This window comes from Lissotriton helveticus, chromosome 1_2, assembly GCF_964261635.1.
Source record: "Lissotriton helveticus chromosome 1_2, aLisHel1.1, whole genome shotgun sequence".
Taxonomy (NCBI): Eukaryota; Metazoa; Chordata; class Amphibia; order Caudata; family Salamandridae; genus Lissotriton; species Lissotriton helveticus.
The window spans coordinates 182,707,707-182,733,049 of NC_136058.1; the positions used below are offsets into that span (position 1 = coordinate 182,707,707).

At 45.8% G+C, this 25,343-nt stretch overlaps 1 protein-coding gene across 6 annotated transcripts in view; it reads right to left on the minus strand.

Annotated features, from left to right (window-relative positions):
• OSBPL9 (oxysterol binding protein like 9) overlaps window positions 1-25,343 on the minus strand; it is a 1,511,872-nt gene that overhangs the window by 1,177,903 nt on the left and 308,626 nt on the right. For all 6 annotated transcript variants that reach the window (XM_078670721.1, XM_078670745.1, XM_078670729.1 and 3 more), the window contains one exon: window positions 9,074-9,150. In XM_078670721.1, the coding sequence (XP_078526847.1) occupies window positions 9,074-9,150 (77 nt within the window). The remainder of the gene's footprint in view (window positions 1-9,073; window positions 9,151-25,343) is intronic.

A 25,343-nucleotide genomic window follows, 5' to 3' on the forward strand; every position in this document is an offset into this window, starting at 1 on the left:
CTACTACAGAACTGGAGTTACAGGTAAGAAACTACTCCTTCTGTAGTAGGGGATCTCTGTGTATAGTCATAATCTAGTGAATAGAATGGCAAGCCCATCCTAAAATACCAACCCTGCGGTGGAGAAAAAACAGACAACACCACTACTGTGCAAACAGATTTCTAAATGAAGCCTGCCCAATCCGAGCATCTGCTCTGGCATCAGAGTCCAGACAGTAATGCTTAGCAAAGGTGTGGACCGACTTCCAAGTGGCAGCCCTGCAGATCTCTGCAATGGGAACATTACGAAGCAAAGCTGTTGTAGCTGCTTTGCCCCTGGTAGAATGAGCCTTAGGCTTACCTCTTAAGGTCTTGTTAGCCTTCCGGTAACATAACTGGATACAGGACACAATCCACCTAGAGATGGACTGTTTTGAGGTGGCTAGACCAGTCCTGACCGACCCATAATTGACAAACAATTGGTCTGACTTACGAATGTCCTTGGTCTTATCCAAGTAGAATTTCAACACCCTTCCGACATCCAGGGAATGGAGAGACCTTTCCGCTGGAGTGGAGGATTCTGGAAAAACGTAGGTAAAGTTATGGTCTGATTGACATGGAAATCAGAAATCACCTTAGGAAGGAACTTAGGGTGAGTACGCATCACAACCTTAGCAGCATGAAATACAGTATATGGTTCTCAACACAACGCCTGAATTTCACTCACCCTGTGGGCCGATGTAATGGCCACAAGAAAGGCCGCCTTCCAAGACAAGTGCTGCAGAGAAGCATTATGGATGGGTTAAAAAGGCTCCTTCATCAACCTGGACAGCACCACATTCAGCTCCCATGATGGCAAAGGACGCCGAACAGGAGGAAACACTTTCTTCAATCCTTCCAAAAAATCTTTAATCAAAGGGATCTGGAAGAAGGATGTCTGTGAAGGGCATTTCCTATATGCAGTCAACGCTGCAAGATGAACTTTAATAGAGTAAAAATGAAGGCCAGACAGAGCCAAATGCAAAAGATATGGAAGAATGACATCTTCCTTGCAGGTCGTAGGATCATAGTTCTTGGAAGTACACCAGATGCAGAACCTCTTCCCCTTGTAGGCATAGGAAGTCCTCGTGGAAGGTCTCTTAGCTTCCTTAAGTATAGTCATGCAATCTTCAGGAAGATTCAAGTGCCCATACTGCACTATCTCAGGAGCCATGCCGCCAAACTCAATGATGAGAGGTTGGGGTGCACCATCTGCCCTCCCCCGAACTTCGTGAGAAGGTCTGGTCGACACGGCAGTCGCATGTGGGGTAGGAGAGACCGGTGAAGCAGGTCTGTGAACCACCACTGTCGAGGCCACTCCGGAGCAATGAGGATCATCCGTGCTCTGGATTGAGACAGCTTGATGAGTACCGCGGGAATCAGGGGAATGGGTGGAAAAGCGTACAGAAAGATGTTCGACCAGCTGATCCATAGTGCGTTCCCCAGAGTCCCCGGTTGGTTATACCTGGAGGCGAAGTCTCTGCATTTTCTGTTTTCGGCGGTGGCGAACAGATCCACGTCCGGAGTGCCCTATCTGTCTAAGATGTCTCCTAGCACTACGTCGTTTAGAACCTACTCCTGGTTTTCTTGCACCAGCCTGCTGAGGGCGTCCGCTGAGCATTCTGCACACCCGGCAGATGGGTAGCCGTTATCGTCAGTCCCCTAGTTAGCAGCAAGTGCCAGATCGCCTGCGCTTCCTGTGACAGTGTGCGCGATCTCGAGCCCCCCTGCTTGTTGAGGTAATACATTGTGGTCGTATTGATTGTCCGTCTGCACAAGCAAGGAGTTGGTCTGGAAGGACGGATGAAAGGCCTTCAGTGCCAGGTGGACAGCTCTGAGTTCCAGGAAATTGATGTGATACGTGGATTCCGCCGGGGACCACGTTCCCTGGATCTGTAGATGGTCTCAATGAGCTCCCCAGCCGCGAAGAGAAGCATCCGCGACGACAGTCTGAATGGGAATGTCCTTGTGGAATGGAACCCCCTTGAGGAGATTCTCTGCGGAGCACCACCATCTCAGGGACGGTTGAGCGTGGAGGGACAGCTTGATCCTGTCGTCCCAGCTACCCCACTTCTGGTCCCACTGATCCTCCAGACATTCCTGCAACGGCCTCATGTGTAGGCGTGCGTATGGCGTGAGGCCATCGACCCCAGTAGAGAAGACACTATCCTCGCTGTTGTAGATGGAACAGCTATGAGAGCCTGAGCCTACAGAAGGATCGATAAGCGCCTCTCCTCCGAAGGAGACACGCTTGCTGAAAGAGTATCGATGGAGGCTCCCAAGTACTGCAGGCACTGGAAAGGCGTCGGAACGGACTTGGACATGTTTATGTGCAACCCCAGCTGGTTCAACAGAACGGCCGTCCTGTTGAAGTGCAATTGCGCTTCCTGGAAGGTGGAGGCTTTGATCAACCAGTCGTCCAGGTACGGATAGACAAACACCTTGTTCTTTCGCAGGTGCACTGCCACCACTGCCATGCATTTCGAAAAAGTCCTGGGTGCAGACTTCAGTCCAAACGGTAGTACGGTGTACTGATAGTAATTGGTGCCGACTAGAAAGCGCAGGATCTTCCGGTGTTTCTGTGCAATAGGCACATGGAAGTACGCATCTTGCAGATTTATTGCACAAAGCCAGTCTCCCCTTTGCAGCTGAGGATAAATCTGGTACAAAGACAGCATGCAAAACTTTTCCCTGCGAATCCATTTGTTTGCTTGTCGCAAATCAAGAATGGGCCTGAACTCGTTCTTGTCCTTCTTGCGCCCCAGAAAGAACCGTGAGTAAAGACCCTTTCCCCTTTGAGACAGAGGGACGTCTTCTAACGCACTTTTTCTTAACAGGGTATTGGCCTCCACTTGGAGCTCGCGCAGTTGGAACTGCGAGCAAACCGGTGAAATCGCTGGAGGCGGGCTGACGAAACGAAGACTGTATCCATTGCAAACAATATTCAGCACCCACTTGTCCGGAGTAATTTTTCTCCACTCTGCCAGGTAATGTTGTATGCTTCCCCCCACCGGAGCGGGTAACGGACGAGGAGGAAGTAACCCCTCAGGGCCTTGACCCAGCCGGGCCTTTGGGAGTCGAGGAGGACTGTTGGCCACCTCTGCCCCTCTGGCGCTTCTGGAATGGGCACCGCTGGTACTGCTGCTGCTGTTGGTGCTGCTGGCCAGCTTGACGACCTTGCCCTCTTCCCTGGGCACCAAAACGTCTATGGAAGGGACGAAAGGTCTTCTTCTGCTCTTTTGGCTTCTCTAACCCGACAGCCGTCAGGGTTTCTGCCTCCGCCTTCATGGGGGCCATCTCATCATCCGCATGTTCACCAAGGAGCGTCGACCCAGAGAATGGCAGGTTGGCGACTCTCTGCTGCGCCTCTGCTCTTCAGCGATGTCAGGCGCAACCAGGCATGGCGTCTCAGATTAATCCCATGGCAGTATCCATGAACCGCCAAGAGAGAGGAATCTGCAGCCAAGCCGATAACCTGATTGGATACCATCATGCCCTCATTGATGATTTCCTGGAAGTCTTCCCACTTGTCCCTAGGAAGATGCTCCAGAAACTGCTGCAGGGACTCCCACAAAGACCGGTCATACCGACCCAACAGAGCCGCGGCACTAGGGGCTTTCATGGAAGTAGCAGCCATACCACAGACTTTTCGTCCCGCTGAGTCCATCTGACGGCTCTCCTTATCCAGAGGCACCGTAGAAGACAGGGTAGTAGCATGCTGCTTCCTGGCCGCAGTGACGATCACTGAATTCGGCACCGGGTCTGATTGAAGGAACACCGGATCGGAGTCAGGTTGTGCAAGGTCTCGAGCATCACCGATGTAGAAGGTGTGGGACCCGTTAAAGTAATCTCCAGCTTTGCTGCCCCTCTCAATAACACCTCCTGAATCGATACGATGTCATCCACAGGTGACACTCTCGTATTGGGGGAATCAGATAAGGTGGGCGATTATCCCCAGGCACTGGAAGAGTCCGTATGACGGGACCTTGCCCTGTCCCTCCGATGACGATGCCGGGACCGTGTCGAGGACCGACGGTCACTTCTTGATCGGTGCCTCCGTCTGGACCGTGACCTAGACCTCGAACTCCGGGCGCTCCGCTGGCCGTACAGGAGGCGGAATCTGCAGAGGCAGAACCGGAATCCTAGGCTGTGGAGGTCCCTTAGGCGGCGACGATAAGCGCGGCAGAGATATAGACCGTGGAGGAGGCCGCGGTGGAGGAGGAGGAGGAGGAAGATGAGGCGGAGGAGTTGGAGGATGAGGAGGAGTAGGAGGACGAGGAGGAGTAGGAGGAGGATTCTCCTTAGGTAATGGAGAAGGCTTAGGCGTCCTGGGCCTAGAAGGCGAATAGGTCTGAGAATATTCAGAGTCCGAAGACCTAACCACTCTCCTCTTCTTCTTTGCCGGCCTTGACAAGGATGTTCTGGAGGACGCCCTCTTTTCAGACGAGCACCGGCGCCGCCGCGGGCTCCTGGATACAGAAATCAATACAAAAAAGTCCCTGTACCCTGGACCTAGGTTAGTATTCATCTATTAGGCATGAGAATCTACGTGGTTGGAGAAACAACTGTTTAAATCCAACGTCACCCCCTCTCTATTTGTGGTTAGGTGTATCTTCTCTAATGCCTGACCGTCCACATCAAAACACAGTTTGTAAATTGCAAATGGGAGGTTCAAAGCAGCGTTCAACTCGACATTACCAAAGATGTCTGCCCACTGAGACAAGACATCAACCCACACTTAACCCCTTAACAAACAAAAAATGTGTGGTGAAAAGGAAGGCACCTCACGGGCGAACAACCCTCGGGGAACTTGGCAGATGTTACCAATTCTATGCCCCTTTCTCATCATCGGTTGCCATTCCTTTTCAAAAAAGAAAAAAGAAAATAGTGTCCAAAACAAGTAAAGCAAAAAGAGTAAAGCAAAGAGATAGGTGCTGAACAAGAAGCAATAGCTCCTTGATGTGACAAACAAAAAAGTGATTAAAATCAACAGCAACACCAATTGTACACCTTTATTACTAAATCTGTTGTGTGCTGGTGAAGTAAAAAGGCTGGTAGCTTACTGTCGCATGCCACTACCTGTAACCGACATGTTTCACTGCTTTGTGTATTTTATGGCAGATTCATAAGGGTTCACCAATCGGTCACTGCACCAGTGTTGGACATCATTATTTTGGAAACCTCAACCAGCAGCGTCCTCTCATACCAGCTGGCCGGGGGGGCTCTCAGCCCTAATGTCGATTGTTGTATCAATCGTACAAATATCGGAACGGGACCTTCAATCATCCCAGGAACCTGGATACAGAAGACAGGCTGACCACTGAGGCAGAGGAAACAGTCCTGGCCCTTGATCGCCTCCTCGACGTCGATTTTTCCTTCCTCGACGTCGACCTCTTCCTTGACGTCGAACGCCTCGACGCCGATAAAACCCTCGACGTCGACTTTCTTCTTCTCGACTTCGAACGTAGATTCGACCTCGACGGCGAACGGCGGTGCCTCCTGGACTCATCACAACGTTGACGGTGTCTCGACGGCGATGAATCCCTCGTCGACCTCGTCCGAGGTCTCAACGTCAGTCCCCTCGAACGGCGACGTCTCTTCGACCCAGAGCCCTGGGTCGACGGGGAGCATATGGTGGTCATCCCTCTCGACGCCGACGTCGAGGCTATCGACGTTGATGGAGATCTGTGCCTTTTCCTGGCCTTATCTTGACTAGGGAGCCCCCCAGAGGCTGAAGCACGGACAGAGAACGAGGTTCCTCCGTGCCCAGACCCACCTTGTTCCTGATGTTTCCGATGCTCCAGTCCTTGAAGCGGAATCTTCTCCCTGTCACGCAGGGTCCTCCTGGAGAAAGATTGGCAAATCTCACAGGCTTCTGGGACATGGGAAGAAGGGAGACAGAGTATGCATACTCTGTGTGGGTCCGATTTGGCCTTCTTCCTGGCACACCCAGGACACTTATCGAATAAAGCAGGCATATTTGACAGAAAGAGTGTGCAAAACTGCCTAAAAACCAAGTAATCCCCAGTGTCTATGCAGGACTGCAAAGAAGACAGTTTAAGAGATTATTTTTGATTGCTCCGGGGTCAACGCACATGGGCGGGACTATTCACTAGATTCTGACTATACACAGAGATCCCCTACTACAGAAGCTGTAGTATCCTCAGCATCCAGTGCTCAGCACATATTTGCATTTCAGATGATCATGCCCCCATCTTCCTGTCGCCACAAGGAGGGGCTGCACTTGCTTATTTATTTCCTCTCAGTGAAACCCGTCGTACCCGAACAGCCAGTCAACCAAATTGAAAATACAAGAGTGAATGGTTGCTCAGACTGCCTTGAACTTGCCAGCACTGTCAAGGTGGTTGCTTCCCTAACCTAGCAGGGGGATTTGAAGGGACCTGTGCACAGGTACGCTTCTGATTGTTACATCCACCATTAATGACATAAGTGGACTGACCCATTGCCTGATGTTATACACTGCGATGTGCCGTGAAAAATGGGAATGAGAATAGAACAGACTAATGGATGAAGAGGGCTGCCCAAAGCTTCTCTACGTATGTTTATGTGTAGGCAGTTTTTAGTCCAGACTTCCTTTGATTACAGGAAGATGTTGAAAAAGTTAAAGCTGCTTCCCTGGCATAAAAAGTGGAGTGAGATTGTGCACTAGGAAAAATGTATACTAACGAAGGCATATCTGTTTAATGTGTTAAGAAAACACAAGCCAAGATAGAGCTTCAATTTAACTAGTAGAAATTAATTGTCAAAGCCCAAAGTATTCTCAGGAAATGTATGCCCCTAAAGCACTATACTAGTGATATTATTTTTGCCTCCCATAACCTTAATAAAGTTACCTCCATTACTTCCATGTTTTGGACAGATCATTATTTGGTCAGTCCAATTCTAGATTTTAAACCACATACAAACTGCGTTTTACCCCACCACATCGGTCAGTGCTCCCCATGATCCAAAATCAACATAAAGGAAGCCATTCAGGTTCTGAACAACTCTAAGTCTCCATCGCACAAACGAGTAATAAAAAGTTGCAGCAACAGCTGTAAACAACTAAAATCAGTATTTGAACAAACACCATCTGATTCCACCAATTGCAGACCCTTTTTCACATTAGCCAACCAGTGGTATACTATTTAAGCAAAGGCAGAGAAACTTACGAACCAGAAGACTGAAAGAAAAAGGTGCATTACCTAGTCATACGACGCAATTCAGGCCTACAAAAAAATCAGCTAAGATGAATTACACATACACTCCATGGCACCAAAATTAGCACCTATGAACAGATGATTCAAGAGGCAGGCCATGCTACTCACTCAAATAGGTTAGGCAACTTGAAAGCCCTTTAAATGTATCTTTCACTGTTTCCCCTTTCCAAGTGATGTGTGATATTCTATCTTCCTTCTTAACTGGGAAGAATCATTTTTTGCATATCAGTATAGGGGGAAAATGTAACAAAGTCAAAATGCAAATCATTCTCCCAGCCATCCTCACAAACACATTATTGGAGTTATACCGTCAATTCAACATGCCAAGAAGTACAAACTGCTGCCAACCGTTAAATCTTGATCTCCAGATGGAATCTCTCTAGCTAAGGTCGGACATATCCTGACCCCCTTATTAACGTCTGCCTTAACCTTGCCGTAAAAACTGTGATTGGAAGAGTAATACCAGTAAATCTTTAGTGAAAGAGCCAACCTGCGATCCTACAGAGGAAAGTAATTACAGGCCTATCTCCCTACTTCCAACTGTTGGCAACCTCGGGGAGAAATATCTGCCCCAATGGCTCTCTAATCATCTAGAAAAATACAACCTGCTAGAAGTAGTTCAGGCTGGCGCCCGCCCTCTTAAGGATATGGAAACTGCCCTTCAATCAGTCCTTAATTTGTGAATGAGCCTTACTGGATTTATTTTATAGGTCTGCCCGCTGCATTTAATACTGCTGACCACTAATGTATTTGGCTCATCTGAATTCGATTGGAGATGGTAACTCTGTCTCCAGGGTTTCTACCTTTCTTACAGGACTGAGTCTGTCACTTGTTCTTTCCACTTTCAAATCTACCTCCTCCCCCCAGGTCAACTTTGGAACTACAGAGTTATCATCTTTATCTCCTATTTTATTTGTACCTATAGGAGGCCCCTGAATAACATCCCTAGATTGCTTGTTGTCATATGAGGACACAGCTCCTTTCTAGATTAGACTGCCCTCAGGAAACAATTCAGCAAACTCTTCAACTCTGCTTTTTGGTCATCCTAACTAATAAGCTGTAATATGTTAAATCTAAATGCTAACAAGACAACGATGTTAAAAGGTAGTCTACACCATCTATGGGAAACCAGCTTCTGACTATGCCACATACTCCTCCCTTGATTGCACAGAAAATGAAGGCAATAGCCGTTGGTGCCGCAATATTATCTAGACTTGGTTACTCGAACGCTTGTTATTTACGGCTTACTGCTAATACTATTTCAAAATGGCAGTAAATTCAAAATATGGTAGTGATATTAATCAGTGAGAAGTGAAAATCTGAACACGTAAATAAAACCTGTTGGTATTACACCCATTGCCTGTGAAATTGAGAATTACATTTAAGTCTCTATGCCCGGTTCATTGAGCTCTTCACAGCACTGGTGCCTCTGCAATCCAAGACTAAAATATCAAGGCACGTGCATTCATGCCCACATTGATATTCTTTCGGACAGCCGCAGTCCACTGTTTTTGACATGAATGACTAGGAGGCAAATCTTTTGAAGTCTCAAATACAACCATGCTTCGTAGTATTTATGACCACTTACCTATCCCCAAAGCGCTGTAATTACATCAGAGATTAACTGGGACCGAGTGTTTAACCAGAGTCACATACTGTAACGACATGTCTGGGCCGAAGCTAAGGCATCAAGACTGACCAGGGGATTGCTCCCAGTTCCCACAAATAAGTAACATAGGCAACAACTGGCATAAGTGAAGTACCGCCCAGCTCAGTCAAATCAAAAATCAACAAGAAAGCACTGCCAAAGCTGAAATTGAATTTCACAATGCTTACCTGAAGAGAAAGAGTGTGACGCAAAATGGTTTCCTCTAAAGCATTAATCCACTTCTCTCTTTCGTCAGCATCACGAGCTGTGAAAAGAAAGTTCAGGTCATCTGCTGCGTACACCATTAAAAACACATTAAAATGCTCATAAAACGACAACACATAGCCAAAATGTGTTCTTGCCATGAATAGGATGAAAGGCATTCCTTACATTTTTTGTTGCTTACTCCTTAAGAAACAAAAGTACATTCAAACTGTATATGCCCAACAAAATACTTGACTATAACTAGAAATTTGTGACCTGTTTATAAGCAAGCAAAGGCCTAGTATTTACATTCGGCGTCTACTATACACTGTATACTGTAATGGGAAAAGGGTATGCCTAAAAGTAAAAACCTAGGGTTCAACACTATTTTATTTTTATTGGTGCCATGAATAGGTACTGTGTAAATAATTAATCTCTAGAAGGAGAAAAACAAATAATTTACTTTAGACACAAGTATCTACTTGAACCAATTGTTGACTCGTATTACCTTTGACAAGGTTGTAAAGCGCTTTGATACCTTAGGGGTCTTGCCAGCACTAAATAAAACTCTTTAAATAAATCAATAATAAATAAAGATGGGGTCATTCCTTGTGAATAACAGAATTGAAAATTGTCCCCCAAGGAATTGTTTTACATATAATCACACTTTTTTCAAATCGTCACAACAGTGATCATTAATACACCAATGTAGGGAAATGTTTTATACAAGCGCCACATAAATATTTTAATTGGAATTGTGTGCTTTGCTTTGTTTGTTATTAATACAATTGCAACATGGCAACACATATACTACTTGGATTTACAACACAATTAGTAGTAGTATATAGAACATCTTTTGCTTACAGTACGGATAAATGAAATACCATACATCTCATAAATGTCATACTACAGAACATCAAATTTCAAATGTTATTGATGATACCCAGTCCTCAGGGGACTATTGGGTGGCTCTATTGTATAATACACAAAAGAGCAGACCAGGTCTGGAGATACTGCGTGGTTATACTAGTCGCCGTGGCGACATATAGTGCAAGTGTAGGTGAAGGTTGCTGTCAACATATAATCATAGATAACACATTTAACAAAAATTGTTAAACAAAAAATCTAAGCAATTCCCATCAGACCACCCTTTATGGTGGAGTTTACGTCATGTGGGGATTGCTGAACATTCCGTCCGACCATGTAGTGCCGGTCTTGGAATGGATACCAGTGATGTAGTCATAATAAACATCCTAGTGTGATGCTAGTGACAGGGTGCAGTGCTAAGGTGATGGTGATAGATAAAAAATGGCTACGCAGACTCAGAGGAGGGTTTTAACAAAAGTCCAGGTGCCAAGAGTTAAAAATGCGCCACGTAGTAAAAATGCCTACTGGCACAGTGCAGGGCGGTCGACATGTTTCAGCCATAGGGGTGATTACCCCGGCTTTCTTCAGGACCATGTCATCATGTGAAGTCTGTCAGCAATGACTCTACAACCATAAGTGTCTAGAGTACAAAGAAAGGCTTGACTATTTCTTGCATCAATAGCATTGACAGAGAAATTACCGTCATAGCGAGGGTGCTAAACGGGCCTCTTTCTACTGATTATATCTGTTGCACACAGTGATTGTTGTTATACTGGAGTGTCAGGAAAATGTAGGCAGGAGGGTAGCGTCCACAAATGAGTGGGGAGAGCTGTGGGTGCAAACATAACTGTGTTTGCATCTATATCTGAATGACCCGCAGCTGGACAGTTGCTCGAAACATGAAAAAACATAACAGGTGTGTGGAGGGTCGAGGGGAATCTTTAACGACCTGTCTGCTCATACCCCTTGTCTCAATATACAATACACAAAAGAGCAGACCAGGTCTGGAGATACTGCGTGGTTATACTAGTCGCCGTGGCGACATATAGTGCAAGTGTAGGTGAAGGTTGCTGTCAACATATAATCATAGATAACACATTTAACAAAAATTGTTAAACAAAAAATCTAAGCAATTGATGAAGCTAGTATGCTTGTTTAAAAATGCAGAATGCAAATTGTTCTTGCAAGTGTGGTTGTTCAGTCTCTGTGTACATATGTAGTTGTATGTGTAGAGTTGAGCGTTGTCTGACCATATGTTTTCATGTCTCTTGATAGGAGGAAAACACTCTGATCTCCCTCCAGTGGACACCTAAGTATTGAAGTTCCTGGTAGATGTATAACTAATGTATTGTGTTGTAGTACACCTTTTATTTGAATGTAAGTGCAGTAGCTACTCTATGTTTAATGGTCCTGAAGAAAGCCGGGGTAATCACCCCTATGGCTGAAACATGTCGACCGCCCTGCACTGTGCCAGTAGGCATTTTTACTACGTGGCGCATTTTTAACTCTTGGCACCTGGACTTTTGTTAAAACCCTCCTCTGAGTCTGCGTAGCCATTTTTTATCTATCACCATCACCTTAGCACTGCACCCTGTCACTAGCATCACACTAGGATGTTTATTATGACTACATCACTGGTATCCATTCCAAGACCGGCACTACATGGTCGGACGGAATGTTCAGCAATCCCCACATGACGTAAACTCCACCATAAAGGGTGGTCTGATGGGAATTGCTTAGATTTTTTGTTTAACAATTTTTGTTAAATGTGTTATCTATGATTATATGTTGACAGCAACCTTCACCTACACTTGCACTATATGTCGCCACGGCGACTAGTATAACCACGCAGTATCTCCAGACCTGGTCTGCTCTTTTGTGTATTGTATATTGAGACAAGGGGTATGAGCAGACAGGTCGTTAAAGATTCCCCTCGACCCTCCACACACCTGTTATGTTTTTTCATGGCTCTATTGTATACAAAAAAGGCATTCCTTATGTTCATCACAAACACAAAATAGATCCACAGCATTCAAAATAAAGGAATACCTTGGAGAAAAATAAAAAATGCACAGCTGATCGTCATGTGGTAACTACTCCCTGGCCTACTGTTACTTGAATGCAGCAAGAAATAAAACAAATGCCGAACGCCGAACGTCGTGACCGCGCTAGGCTCAGTGCGGTCCTCTCACTGCTACAATCTATCGTGCCGGAGAACAGACGGATACAATTTGGCTCGGACGCCGGTATTTTCGTATTTCGTGGTGTGTACCGTGTGAGACTATACCCCTGGACTTCTGTGATTTAACCAAGACACGCACCTTCCTGGTAAGAATGGCGCCAAAGGGCAGGGGCACTGCAAGGAACAGAGGGGGCGCACCAGCTGATACACCTACAGGAGGGGGAGCTGAGGATAGCGCTAACCCGGACAGTGCTGATAACGCGCCTAAAACTAAAGGGAACACAATGAAAAGTGTTATGAAAAGTAGCGTTGCAGGGGCTACTGCTAAAACTGTCTTAGCTAGGGCTGATGCTGGTTTTGAATGAATGGCCTCTGAAAATATCAATATCCAGATTCAGACTGGGCTGACAGCAGCATCATATGTACAAGGAGCTCCCTTGCCCCAGAATCTAAGTCAGAGTCAGTGCCAGGTCCTGGAGACGCCTATAAAGCAAAAGACTGTACCAGCAATCTTTGATAAGAAGCGTGGGGGAAAAGTTAAGACGGTTCCCGAGCCAGACTTGGCACTCGTTGGTGAATACGCGGGGGAAGCTACTGGGGGGCCCCCTAGTGTGCAACATTTGATCTCTGCCACTGTCATTGCTACTCCTGGAGGACCCTCGGATAGAGGGAGCGGTCATGATAGAAATGAAAACCCGACAGGGAGTGGAGAGAATGCAGTGCCAATAATAGTAACAGCAATGGTGGCAGCTGTGGAGGATGGCAGGTTATTACAAGGATCTAACAGTGAGCCCCCCCTCCAGGGTATGGATAAGGGCACAGAATCTGAGTAAGCTGGATCTGACGGCAAATTTTACTCAATGTCAGACTTAACGACTGTGTCGGATAAGGAACATGATTTGGATAGCTCAAGTAATTTAGGAGAGTGAGGGGACCTCCCTGACGATAATGATATGGATGAGTATGAGCAATCTTTATCTCATGATACTGGAAGGAAAATCGGGGAGACTTGTGAAGGTTTGCAGCATGACCAGGAGCCGCCTTTAGCCCAGCTTAACTTAGATGAGGATTTTGAAGAGGACTCAATTACTCTTGGTCTGATTTATAAAACTATCATGGCTCATCGTAGTGAAACAAAAGCTGAGGGGTTACGTACTCAGGGAGTCGTAAGGAAACTTCAGAACACTGTACGACGCTTGGTGAAGACTTGCACAGAAGTTACCACTTGGGTGGTTGAAGTAGAAGAAAGAGTGTCCTCCGTTGAGGGCTCTCTAGTGAAGCAACAAACAGCTATAGAAACTTTGGAAAAATCTAAGTCTGACATAGACTGGAAGCTAACGGACTTAGAGAACCGTGCGCGTCGTAATAATTTACGCGTACTAGGTATAGCTGAAACAAGAGAAGGATCAGATCCGCGCAAATTCATCGTTCAGCTGTTCAAAGAAGCCTTCCCAGAATTGAGTGTAGGGAACTGGGAAATGGAAGTGATACGTGCACATAGGTTCCCCTTTGCGATGCGCCAACATGGGAAAGAACGGCAAGGTGACCAGCTCATATCCCAGGGCAATACTAATATGTTTGAACAACTATCTGTTGCGTGAAGCACTCTACGATTTGGCACGCCCAGGAAAAAAACTGAGTGGCATGGGGTGCGAGTTTTTTATCCGCCCTGATTTTTGCCCTGCTACTGTGAATGAACAATGGCAATTGCGGAAATTGATTGCTCCTTTTCAAGCGAAGTGGGCTCAGGTCTTCTTGCTCAACCCCTCTAAATTAAAGGTCATTTTTAAAGGCCAAACGAGGTATTTTACTTCCGCCAAGCCCGCACAGGACGATTTAATGGACTTGGAGAAGAGTGCCAAATAGTAAAAGTATTCTACATGACGTAGTCGTAGTGGGCACGCTACCCCTTGGGTGGGGTGCGCTCTGTTTGCTTATTCTGTAGGGAGGGTTTAATCACCATGAGGTTGTTTGTAGTTTTCTCTTTTAATTGTTCTCCCTCTTTCCCATGAAGTTTGTGGAATGTTTTTTCTGAGTTATAGTTGGATACTCTGTCATTCTTTCTTTTTTTTTTTCTTTTTTTTTCTCATTAAATAGGCAATGATGAAATCGTGCTAGTATGAAAAGGTGTAAACAGAATAATCAATGTGGGCAAATGAAATGGATTTCATGTAATTACACTAAATATGATGATGTCTGAATTCATGTGAATTCATAGTTCATGAAATCATTTGGATAAAGACAGGGTAATGGATGATATGTTAATTTTCCCTGCTTTTACAGTGTTCGATGAGATATGATTAGTCAAAATATGGGAAGGAGGGACACATGAGGGTGGCGGGGAGAGTCAATGGGGGAGGGGTCGGTTAAAGCACCTCTACATCGCTGAGGACATGGTCCTTAAGCCTCATTTTGGGTGGGAGGGTTGGGGGGAGGGGGGGAAGGGGGCACTGGAGTGGAGATGGGGTTGTTCTGTTGGGAGGGGTGGGGGAAAATATAAAATAATACATGAATATTGGTCGGAAATGAGTCACTTTGGTAAAAGTATGTTTTGCTTTCAGTCGGTATATGGAGCTAGTTTAGTGAAAGATGACACTGTTAAATGGCTGGTAGGGGTATTAGGATAGGCACCCTGAATGTTAAGGGGCTGAACTCAATAGATAAAAGACGCGGGGTAGCACAGGAATTACGTGCCCTTTACTGTGATATAATTTGTCTCCAAGAGACTCATATTGTATGGTCAAAACGCCGATCGCTCGAAGAGTTGGGATTTAATCTTATCGCTTGTACTAAGTATTCAGGTACGTCGAGAGGGGTGGCAATTTTGGGAAAGAAGCATATAGGCAAAACAGGTAAAATTCTAGTTGATGATTTAGGAAGATGGGCAATTGCAGAATGTGTTGTAGGGCAGGTAATTTTTACGGTCTGTGCTGTTTATGGGGCAAATCTTGATGAAGCATCAACTTTAGAGTTTTTGAATGTTGAGCTAGTAACTTGGCCTACACCACTGATTCTTTGTGGAGACTTAAATATAAATTTAGCCCCGAATATTTTATGCAATAAAGAAGAGAAATATAGTGGCCGGAAGCCACGGGTATTCAAGGCATTGCAGGCATTAATGATGGCACATGGGTTGCTGGATGCATGGGCTTTTTTAAGGGGGGAGGCTCCGGGGTACACATTTATTTCCTTTCCCCATCGCAAGTTAGTTTGGCTTGATTATTTTTTAACTCCTCAGTCATTGTTGAAATCGGCCGTCATTCAGGTTTATCCTAGAATCACATCCGATCACGGACCGGTGGTTCTTTCTATAGCGGATATAGTAACCCCTATAAGACCAAGGGTGTTCTCTTTTGACCGCAAGTTATTATTAGAGCAGCAATTCATTGAATACATGAAACAGTGGATTGTAAAAAAAATTAATATTATTCGGAGGACTAGCAGTATGGGTAATGTCTGGGATTGTTTGAAAGCTGCATTTAGGGGGGAGGCCCTGAGCTTTGGTTTATACAATCAAAAACAACAGGCGGCAAAACTACAAGAGCTTTATCAAGAGTTAACAAAGGCTGAGGAATTATTGGCGCAGGGTATACGCTCTGGGGAGGATATAGCAGATCAGATGACGGTAGTGGCTAGACTTAAGGCAAGGCTAAACCTGAAATGGTCGCAGGAAAGTGCAACATTTTTTTTTATTAAGCAACAAATTCAGTAGGAGTACGGGGAGGCAAGTGGCAGATGCCTTGCCCAGAAATAATGGTTAAGGGAAGTAACACAGCGGATAGATAATATAGTAGACTCAAGAGGGAATCTAGCAGACAATGAAACCAGTATATTAGAGGCGTTTAGGCAATTCTATGAGTCACTATACCAAGGAGATGAGTATGACACGGATAGCGCTGCTACTCTCATCGGTCAATATTGTACGACAGATCTTCCTGAAGATGAAAGAGAAAGTCTAGAGGCACCTATTTCATTAGAAGAACTATACTTGTCAGTTAATGGGTTAGCCAGGGGCAAGGCTGCAGGACCAGATAAGTTTCTCCTGGAAATGTATAAGACCTTCTTTTCTATTCTAAAAAACGATCTCCTTGCGACGATGAGAATTGCTCAGACGGGTGCACCTCCGGGAAGCTGGAGTGAGGCATGTATAGTAGTTTTTTATAAAAAAGGAAAACCTGCGAACCTCCCTGGATCCTACCGCCCAATTTCGCTTTTGAATGCGGATGGGAAAATGTATTCGAAGATCTTGGTGAATAGGCTATCCAGTGTGATCACTAATTTAGTTTCTATCACACAGCATGGGTTCATCCCGCATCGAGGAACGGCGGATCATGTCCGCCGGGTGATTACTTTATTTGATTTTGTCAATGTTACTCAGGAGCCATTATGTTTAATTTTATTGGATGCCGAAAAGACTTTTGACCGGGTCTCATGGTGCTTTTTATGGGACGTAATGAGGCGAAGGGGGTTTGGCCCTGATTTTATAACATTTCAACCTACTGCCCGTATTAGTACCATGGAACTCGTGTCTGATCTGGTTCAAATACAGAGGGGTACCAGACAAGGTTGCCCCTGTTCTCCTCTTTTATTTTCATTGTATATTGAGCCCTTTTTAAGAATGTTGGAATTTAGTTCTAGGATATCTCCGGTGGTCATGCAAAATTATCATTTCAAGGTCCTCGCTTATGCGGACGATGTCGCAATTGTCACGCCATGCCCTGCAGCTGCAATGGAGGAGATCGAATGTTTAGCCGCGAACTTCGGTGCAGTTGCTGGATATAGGTTGAACGCAGCCAAAACCCAGTTATTATGTGCTAATTTACCAATGTACTCGGATTCTCGGGTTTGTAAAGAGGCTACTTATTTGGGGATCAAGCGAAGGGTCTCTCCAATGGCCCTGGTCAAGTCTAATTGGGAGGATCTAATATTAGGAGTGCAGAAACAGTTGGATCAGGTGGAATGTCTACATCTTTCGTTAGTTGGGCGCTGCAGTCTATTAAAAATGATGATATTGCCACAAATATTATATTTTTTTAGGTGTGTCCCTTTAGAAATCTCTATAGCAAGCTTGGCACAGCTTCAGACTCTTTGTATGCGCTTTATGTGGGCTGGGGGCAAGACCCGCCTTCCCGGGCGCTATATGATTTTACCAAGAAATTTAGGAGGCTGGTCGGTACCTGACTTCACTTTTTATTATTACGCCTGTATGTTTCAAGGCATGAATGTTTTTGTTAACAGGGATAGGTCCTTCGAATTTGGCAGAGAGCCCGTCAATCTACCAGATGCTATTGGGCGTGAAGGCTAAAAACTGTTTGTTCTTACACCAGGAATGGAGTTATTACAAACGTCCACGTTTTAAGGTCATGATCGCTGCATATAAGATTTGGAGAACACTAAGGAGAATGTTTGGTATAGAGAAAATCTCTTGGTATACACCATTGACATCTCCTATATTCTTGCCAATCGACTTACGTGATCGGGTGGTGTATGTATGGTGGCAAAGAGGATTAAGGTTGTTGGGGGATTTTTATAGAGATGGCTCCTTTAAATCCTTTGCGCAACTTCGTGAGGAATACCATCGTCCCAGGGAGAATTTTGCGAAGTACTTGCAAATCAGGAATTTTCTGTCTCAGAAAGCAATAAATCTTCAAACTAACCCTTAGATAGAAGATAATATAAAAAATGCAAAAATAGGAGTGTTATATGGCCACATGTACTAAGGCGAATGATTTAGATCAACAAAATTCTAAATGGGGGAATAAACTAGGGAGACAGGACGTACGGATAGAAATTTCTCTGGAGATGGCTATGAATTTATTTCTTTCGGCAAAGTTATCTGCACAGCATTATAAATCCATTTTTAACTTATATTACACACCCGATAAGATCTCCAAATGGCAGGGCGATATTATAGGAAAATGTTTTCGGAGTGGATATCCATCTGCGGATGACCTTCATATTTTTTTGGGGTACCCGCGGCCAACAACTTTATTAACACAGATGGAGAATTATTTATCTGCCATTTTGGGTATGCCATTACAATTAAGTGCTACGCAGATACTATTAGGTGTAGAAATGGGGTCGGCAACGCCAGATCTATTACAACAACATGCAAAATTAATATTTTTAGTTACAGCTGTATATCGGCTTGTAATAGCTTCCTGGTGGCTACAGCAGGAACCACCTTCTTTTGAATTATGGAGGGCACGCTTCTTCGCAGTACATAATATGGAGTATAGTTTATATGCCCTTAAGGGGCATAGAAAAAAGAAGCTTGGTCAACAAATTTGGGGCAGAGTCACTAACCATTTAGAGTCGGTTATGTGATTGTTGGTTTCATCAATTATTTTTCCATGCAGATTTTACTGATATTTGTTGAATCGTGGACTATTTTACTGTATGGTTAATTCATTTCTTGGTATGCTTATGTATGTACCGCTATTGATTTTCCTGCGCTTTATTTATCTAGCTCCTGGTTTATTTATGTTATGATTTTTAACAGTGTACATGTATTTTGAAAATTATGACTCTCTACCGACTAATTCATGTATTCTGCAAAAAAGAAATAAATAAATAAATAAAAAGAAATAAAACATCACTGTTCAATATAAATCTATCGGGTCTAACACCATAATGTACCCTTCACAAATGAACGCAATCCAGTCTGCACTAAAATAACAAATGGATTCTTCGAAACAGAAGCATAACACCAACATCTAGCCGAACATATACAGAATGTCACCACTGCCAACAGGCATCAAATGTGATACAATAATCCACAGAGAAATATTTTCTGTGCATTTTATAGATCTCCACCAGAGAAAGCTTCCGGCTTTCCTCCCATATCATCAAGCCTCTGCAAGGAGAAGCCTTCAATGTCTAATTGACCAAGGGCATCTTCCAGGACACGCTGTCGAAAAACAATTCCCTAAAGGACAGGGACTACGCCAATATAAGGCGAAATACAAGGTACAGGGTTGTGGGGGTCAAGGAGAGAGAAAGAGAGATCGCAAGAGTGAGAGCGAGAGTGCAAGACATCGAGAGAAGCGGGGCCCACATCTGATTATACAAGGGTTGTGAAACCAACCTGAGTATAGGACTCTAGTGAGAGAATTGACCTATTACATGTAATCATACAATTTATCCATCAACTATAAGGAGTAGCATTGATAGACAGAATCATTGCATGTACATGGCAATACCTGAACCTGATGCGAGTTTGTGGGCCATGTGAACATTTGAAGCGGTGTATACACTTATGTTGCTCCCAGAGGGGCCCTTCACTGCAATAAGACATACTAGACGCTGGGAATATATGTTAAGCAGCCGTAGGAGATTCACTGTGATATAAACAACCAACAAACATGTTGAACATAAACAAGAAACATGGATCAATTCTTATACTCAGGATACATAATACTCATTGTTATTTTTTATAACATTTTATTACATTTTGGCATAAACACAAAAAGGCACACCTATTCCACAGCCCCACACAGGAGACCCATATTGACCCGGTTAGGATGTTACCTCCCTCTCCTCCCATATACTTTTGCCCTCCCGCCCCCCAAGGTGTTCCCTCCATTGAGACCATAGAAGGTCAGGGCTTAATTGGAGCCGGTGGTTTCCGGCACTTAATTTTCAAAACCGGCGCTTGTGACAGTTTGCCACCAGGTGGAGCTGTCTGACATTAGCACAACAACAGTCAATTATTAGTTCAATACGCATAAAAAATGATTATTACCGGGGGCGTGGCCAAGCTGCTGAGCGCAATGGCCACAGCTTAGCAGAGCTCCGCCGATCTCACACATCCCAGTCTACCCGTTTCACTCATCCGAAGCGGACTCGCATAATTAATTAAGGGGAAAGTGTCCGGTAGCTTTTCCGTATCCACCGACTGCTGTGCGGTGCTCCGGGACAGAGTGCGAGCTGTTGTTGTAGTAAGGCCTGGTCTCAGAATAGAAGCCGGGGCCTCAAGTGGCGGCGAGCCTGCCACCGGGCGCTGCGTCGAGGGGCAGGGGGCGCACGGATTTCGAGACCGGAGCGGCTCGGAGGCTGCTCCACTGAAGCGCAACACTCGACGATCAGGGCCCCCTGGGGTTTGAGGACGGAGTGAGCGCCGAGATCCCGGGCGCGGTAGAGACTGGAGATCGGCCCCAGATGCGCTGATTGCAGTGGGGGCGGGCCCAACGACACCTATTGCTGCAGCGTCTGTGGCCGGGGCCCCCCTCATTCCGTAATGTGCTCCTGAGATGGCGGCGGCACATTGTGTGACCTGGGGCAGCAGCGAGTGAAGATCTGGGTATCCTCCGGTGTACTGTTGAGTGGTCCCGGAGGAGTGAGATTGTCGGACCCTACCATCACATGGAGGTACCTGTGGAGGTTCTATTTGCCCCGCGCATCGTGCACTTACTGCCGGCCACAGTGTTGGCCCAGGGCGCCCTAAGGGGGAGGTGCAGGCCTGTTCATTTTTGTGATGCACGTAAGGAACCCCTACGTCGCACATCCGTGGCAAGTGAGACCGGGAGAACTGGTGTTTACTTTATTCCCCCCCTAGAGTCCTGGTGCTGAGCCCTTGCAGCCCGGAGGATTTTGGAAACCTAGCTCTGTGGTTGCTCGTGTTTGTCCCCGTCGGCCTTGCATCTCTGACCCAGGAGGCGGGTGACACTGGAGGATCAACTCCAGACATAAGGTGCGGCGACATGGCGTTGAGTGCTGCCGGAGACCTGGATTTGTGCTAGTCGTGTACGGTGTCCACTGTGGCGTAATTAGTGAAACACACCTGGAAAGCAGACACAGCATAATTACCCTATCCAAGACAGTTATGTCGAATTTGCGGGGATCCAAATCCGCATGGACAAATATGCAATGCCCAAGACGTCGTTGCTGAACTCATCTCCGTTGGGCAGGGGAGGTGAATCCCAGGGAGGGGCTGCACTTGAGCCAACGCTCAAGGACATAATGGAAGCTATTGCTGGCATAAAGACCTCCCTTGAACACAAGATGGATGCCATCATTGTAGAGGTGGAACAGTTCCGGGTGGACCTAAATAAGAATAGTAAAGGTGTTAAACAGACGGAACTAACCACCACAAGTCTGTGTAAGACACCTCCCAATTGCAACGGGAAGTCAAGGAATTACAAACATTCCGCAAATTCACTGCACTCAAGATGGATGATTAAAAAGGACGCCTATGCCGCACCAACATTTGTATTTTGGGGGTTTTCGGAAAAAGCGGAGGGGCAGGCCACCGATCTCTTCGTGGAGGACCTCATCCTTAAACACCTGCAACCCAATTGACTGGGGAAATTCTTCGTCACCGAGTGGGCGCACAGGGTCCCTGGGGGTCGGCGAAGCCCAGGGCCCCCCTCGCCCAATCCTGGCTAGAGTCCTCAACTTTCACGACCGAGATGTAATTCTTCAGCACGCCAGATCGCCCCCCCCCCTGAAATATGAGAACGCCGAGATATCCTTTTCCCCCCAACTTCACTCAGACGGTTCAGAAACAGGGATGTTAGTTCCTTGGAGTTAAAAAGGCGCTGAGGGATAAGGGCTTCAAGTACACCATGCTCTTTCCTTCCAGACTCAGAGTGGAAGCGGATGGCCGTGCCTGGTTTTTTGAGCACCCGGAGTCAGCGGCGGAGTGACTGGAGAATCGCTGATGGACTATCGGCTAGTTGGTGTGGTAAAGTTGGTGAGGGGGGCGGGCTGTGGTGGCAAGCCGGGGGGAGAATTGATCTAAGTATTCATTTCAGCAGGGACAGACTGGGCTATGGACCCAAAGGAGGGTGTAGTCTACGAGATACATTTTGACTTTGGACCCTTCTTACTGTTTATCGCGGGCTATAATTCGAGTTAGTAGGAATGATTTAGCTTCTGATTTTTGCGGGAAAGAGTGTGAGGGTGGCACGGCGTGGCACTCCCCAATTTTCTTCATTTAGTATAACACGTTGGGCCACAGGCACCCTGCCAGTTTGGTATGGGCAGTTTTGATTCCAGAGGGCAAGGAAGCAGGGAGGGGGAGTTCAGGGAAGCAGGGTGGGGGGTTGTTGGGAGGGGGAATCTTTATTTGTTGTTTGTTGTAATTGTCAACATCCTAAGTAATCGGGTTGCACACCTTTTTAATGGTAAAGTTTCTCATGTTTTAACCCTCAGAAATCATCCTACATGCGTGCATTTACACTGGTGACGTGCCTAGCCCAAACTGCACGTTATTACTAAACACCATCATAATGGGGTTGTCTTTTAACCCCCAACCAGTGGCACAGGCAATACTGCTTTTGCAAATGTTCATTTTCCTTTAGAATTTTACTCAAATTCACTCCTTTCAATTCCATGTTCCATTCGCTCTTTCACTGTAATCTTTTGAATCCACATGCAAGTTACTGCATTTTCCTGAAGTTTCTCCTGTTTAAGTGGGCCATCCGAACCTCTTCTTCAAAAACACGTACAAAGGCAATTTCCACCAGAAGCAGTTTTATTAACAGCAGGTATGAGTGGGTTTTAAAGAAGAAGTGGGTCGTTTTTCTGCAGCTTGGGTGTAGATTACAGAGGGTTGCTTTCGAGAGTAGGCAGAGGGGAGAGGAGTAAGTTTGAAGAAAGGAGATGGTATGAATGAGGAGTAGGGAGGGAAAGAATGGGGGATTAAGAAGGAAGGAAGTGGGCGGAAAAATGTATGAAGGGGAGGAAAAACAAGGATGTAAACCAGGGCCGTTACATAAGGCGAGGTAAATGGATGAGATCTGGGATCGATGAGGGGGGGGATTACATTTCAGGTTAATGGAACACGTGAGGTGGGAGAGTTTGAGGTTTAAAATGAGAAAGAGGTAACTAGATTTGGGAGTCTTTGACTAAACGCAATGGTGACATGCATATACATAGAGTAAACTGTTACAGTCTAGTGAAAATTGCAGCATTTTTAATGGGGGTTTAAGGCGTCTATATTTATGAGATGGAGTGCAATTAGCATACGTATAGAATACAATGAAATTGCGGATTTTTAAGATTGTAATGTACATCTCATTGTTAATTTCAGTTGTCCCTGAAGAAGGGCCCTTGAGGCTAGAAATGCATTGGATATTAATAAAACTGCTTCTGATGGAAATTGCCATTGTACGTGTTTTTGAAGAAGAGGTTCGGATGGCCCACTTAAACATGAGAAACTTCAGGAAATTGCAGTCTCTTGCATGTGGATTCAAAAGATTACAGTGAAAGAGCGAATGGAACATGGAATTGAAACGAGTGAATTTGAGTAAAAGTCTAAAGGAAAATGAACATTTGCAAAAGCAGTATTGCCTGTGCCACTGGTTTGGGGTTAAAAGACAACCCCATTATGATGGTATTTGTTGTAATTGTAACATCGGTGCGACACATGGGTTTACCCACAAAATAGATGCTGAAAGCTGGAATGTCAACGGGTTGGGGACAAAATCAAACGAAGTGTGGTTCTCCAATACATTAAAAGGCAGGCACCTGATTTTGTGCTGCTTCAGGAGACATATCTGGTTGGAAATCTATGGAGGACCATGCACGGGCGGGGGGGTATAAGATGGTTGCGCATTCTGGATTCACTCAGGTTCCAGGGGTGTGGGTATCATGATGAGAAACACGTTCCCTTCGGCAGTGAGCTCCAAGATCGAGACAGATATGTTGGCATCCCCGGGATGTGGGACGGCCGGCTCATTACTTTTATGTCCGTCTATATTCCCCCTGGCTTGCAGGGCACTACGTTTGCTGACTTAGGACCGGTCCTACTCACCAATTCTGGAGGGGCTTTTACTCCCAGGGGGTGACTTGAATGCAGTGGTCTCTGTTACATTGGATAGATATCCCCCTCGGGAAGTGGGATTATCTGCCCGTTGGCTACCAGACTTTTTTGAGGCGATGGGACTGGCCGATGGATGGAGAGTATATAATCCGGACGAGATACAGCACACCTTTCATTCTGGGGCACACCACAGTCTCTCCCGTTTGGACTATTGCCTCATACCAGTTGCGCAAGCCACCTACATAAACGAAATAAAACACTTGGCTAGAGGTATCTCCTATCACCCGCCCGTCTGGGTCCAGCTGATCATAAGTCTGGGTACGGTGGGACGGTTGGCCCCAATTAACCCTTGGTACCTTCGTAACCCGAAGATACGCAAGGACCTTATTAAGGCCATTGACAAATATTTCTCAATAACGTAGGGTCAGTGTCCTCTTCACAGACTTTGTGGGAAGCATTTAAGACTACTTCGGGGACAAGCCTTGTCATTGATATCTGGCTCCATGAAAGACAAGCAAAAAGAAATTCTTGAGCTTGAGGCTGATATTTATTGACTGGAAGGTGACCTCGAGTCTGGGGTGAAGCCGGACGGGCTTCATCTGCTGCGCCTAAAGCAGCACGATTATAAAGCACTGGTCTCCATAAGGGCCAAAGCCCTGAGCAGGGAGCAGCAGGGTAGGATCTACGATCTGGGAGATATGGCCGGGAAGTTGATAGCGTGGCTAGACAGAAGGGAATGGGCAAGCCGGCTTGTCCCAGAGCTTAAGGTAGAAGGAGGCATCTCGATTACGGAGCCGCAGGAAATAGTTGATAGTTTGCTACCCATTTTCGAACAGTCTATACAACGGTAACCTCTCACACAGAGCTGGACTCTCAGGAATTACTGCGTGATATTAAGCTTCCCTGCCTCTCCCTTGAAGATCTGGAATTCATGGATAGCCCTCTGACAACAGACGAGATTGCGCAAGCGATCCGTTCATTAAACTCAGGGAAAGCTCTAGGTCCAAATGGTCTCCCCATTGAGCTCTACAAACTTAGGCCAGATAAACTTGCCCCCTATTTGAAATCAATGTGAGAAGAAGCCAGGGAAGCGGGAATGCTGCCCCGGGAGCAGAGAATAGCCACCATTGTCACCATCCATAAAGAGGGAAAGCCCAAAACAGACTGTGCCTCGTACAGGCCCATCTCCCTTCTAAACGCTGAACCTAAGACCGCCAACCGCCTGGTGAAAATGATCAGTGACTTGGTGCACCCAGATCAATCCGGCTTTATGTCCCATAGAAATACAGCCCTAAACCTACACAGAGTCCATGGGGTGATAGATAGAGCCCACACCCTTCGAGAGCCAGCTGTAATTGTGTCCTTAGACGCGACCATGGCCTTTGACACTATTGAGTGGCCCTATTTATGGGCAGTTCTGGCGAATCTGGGACTTGGT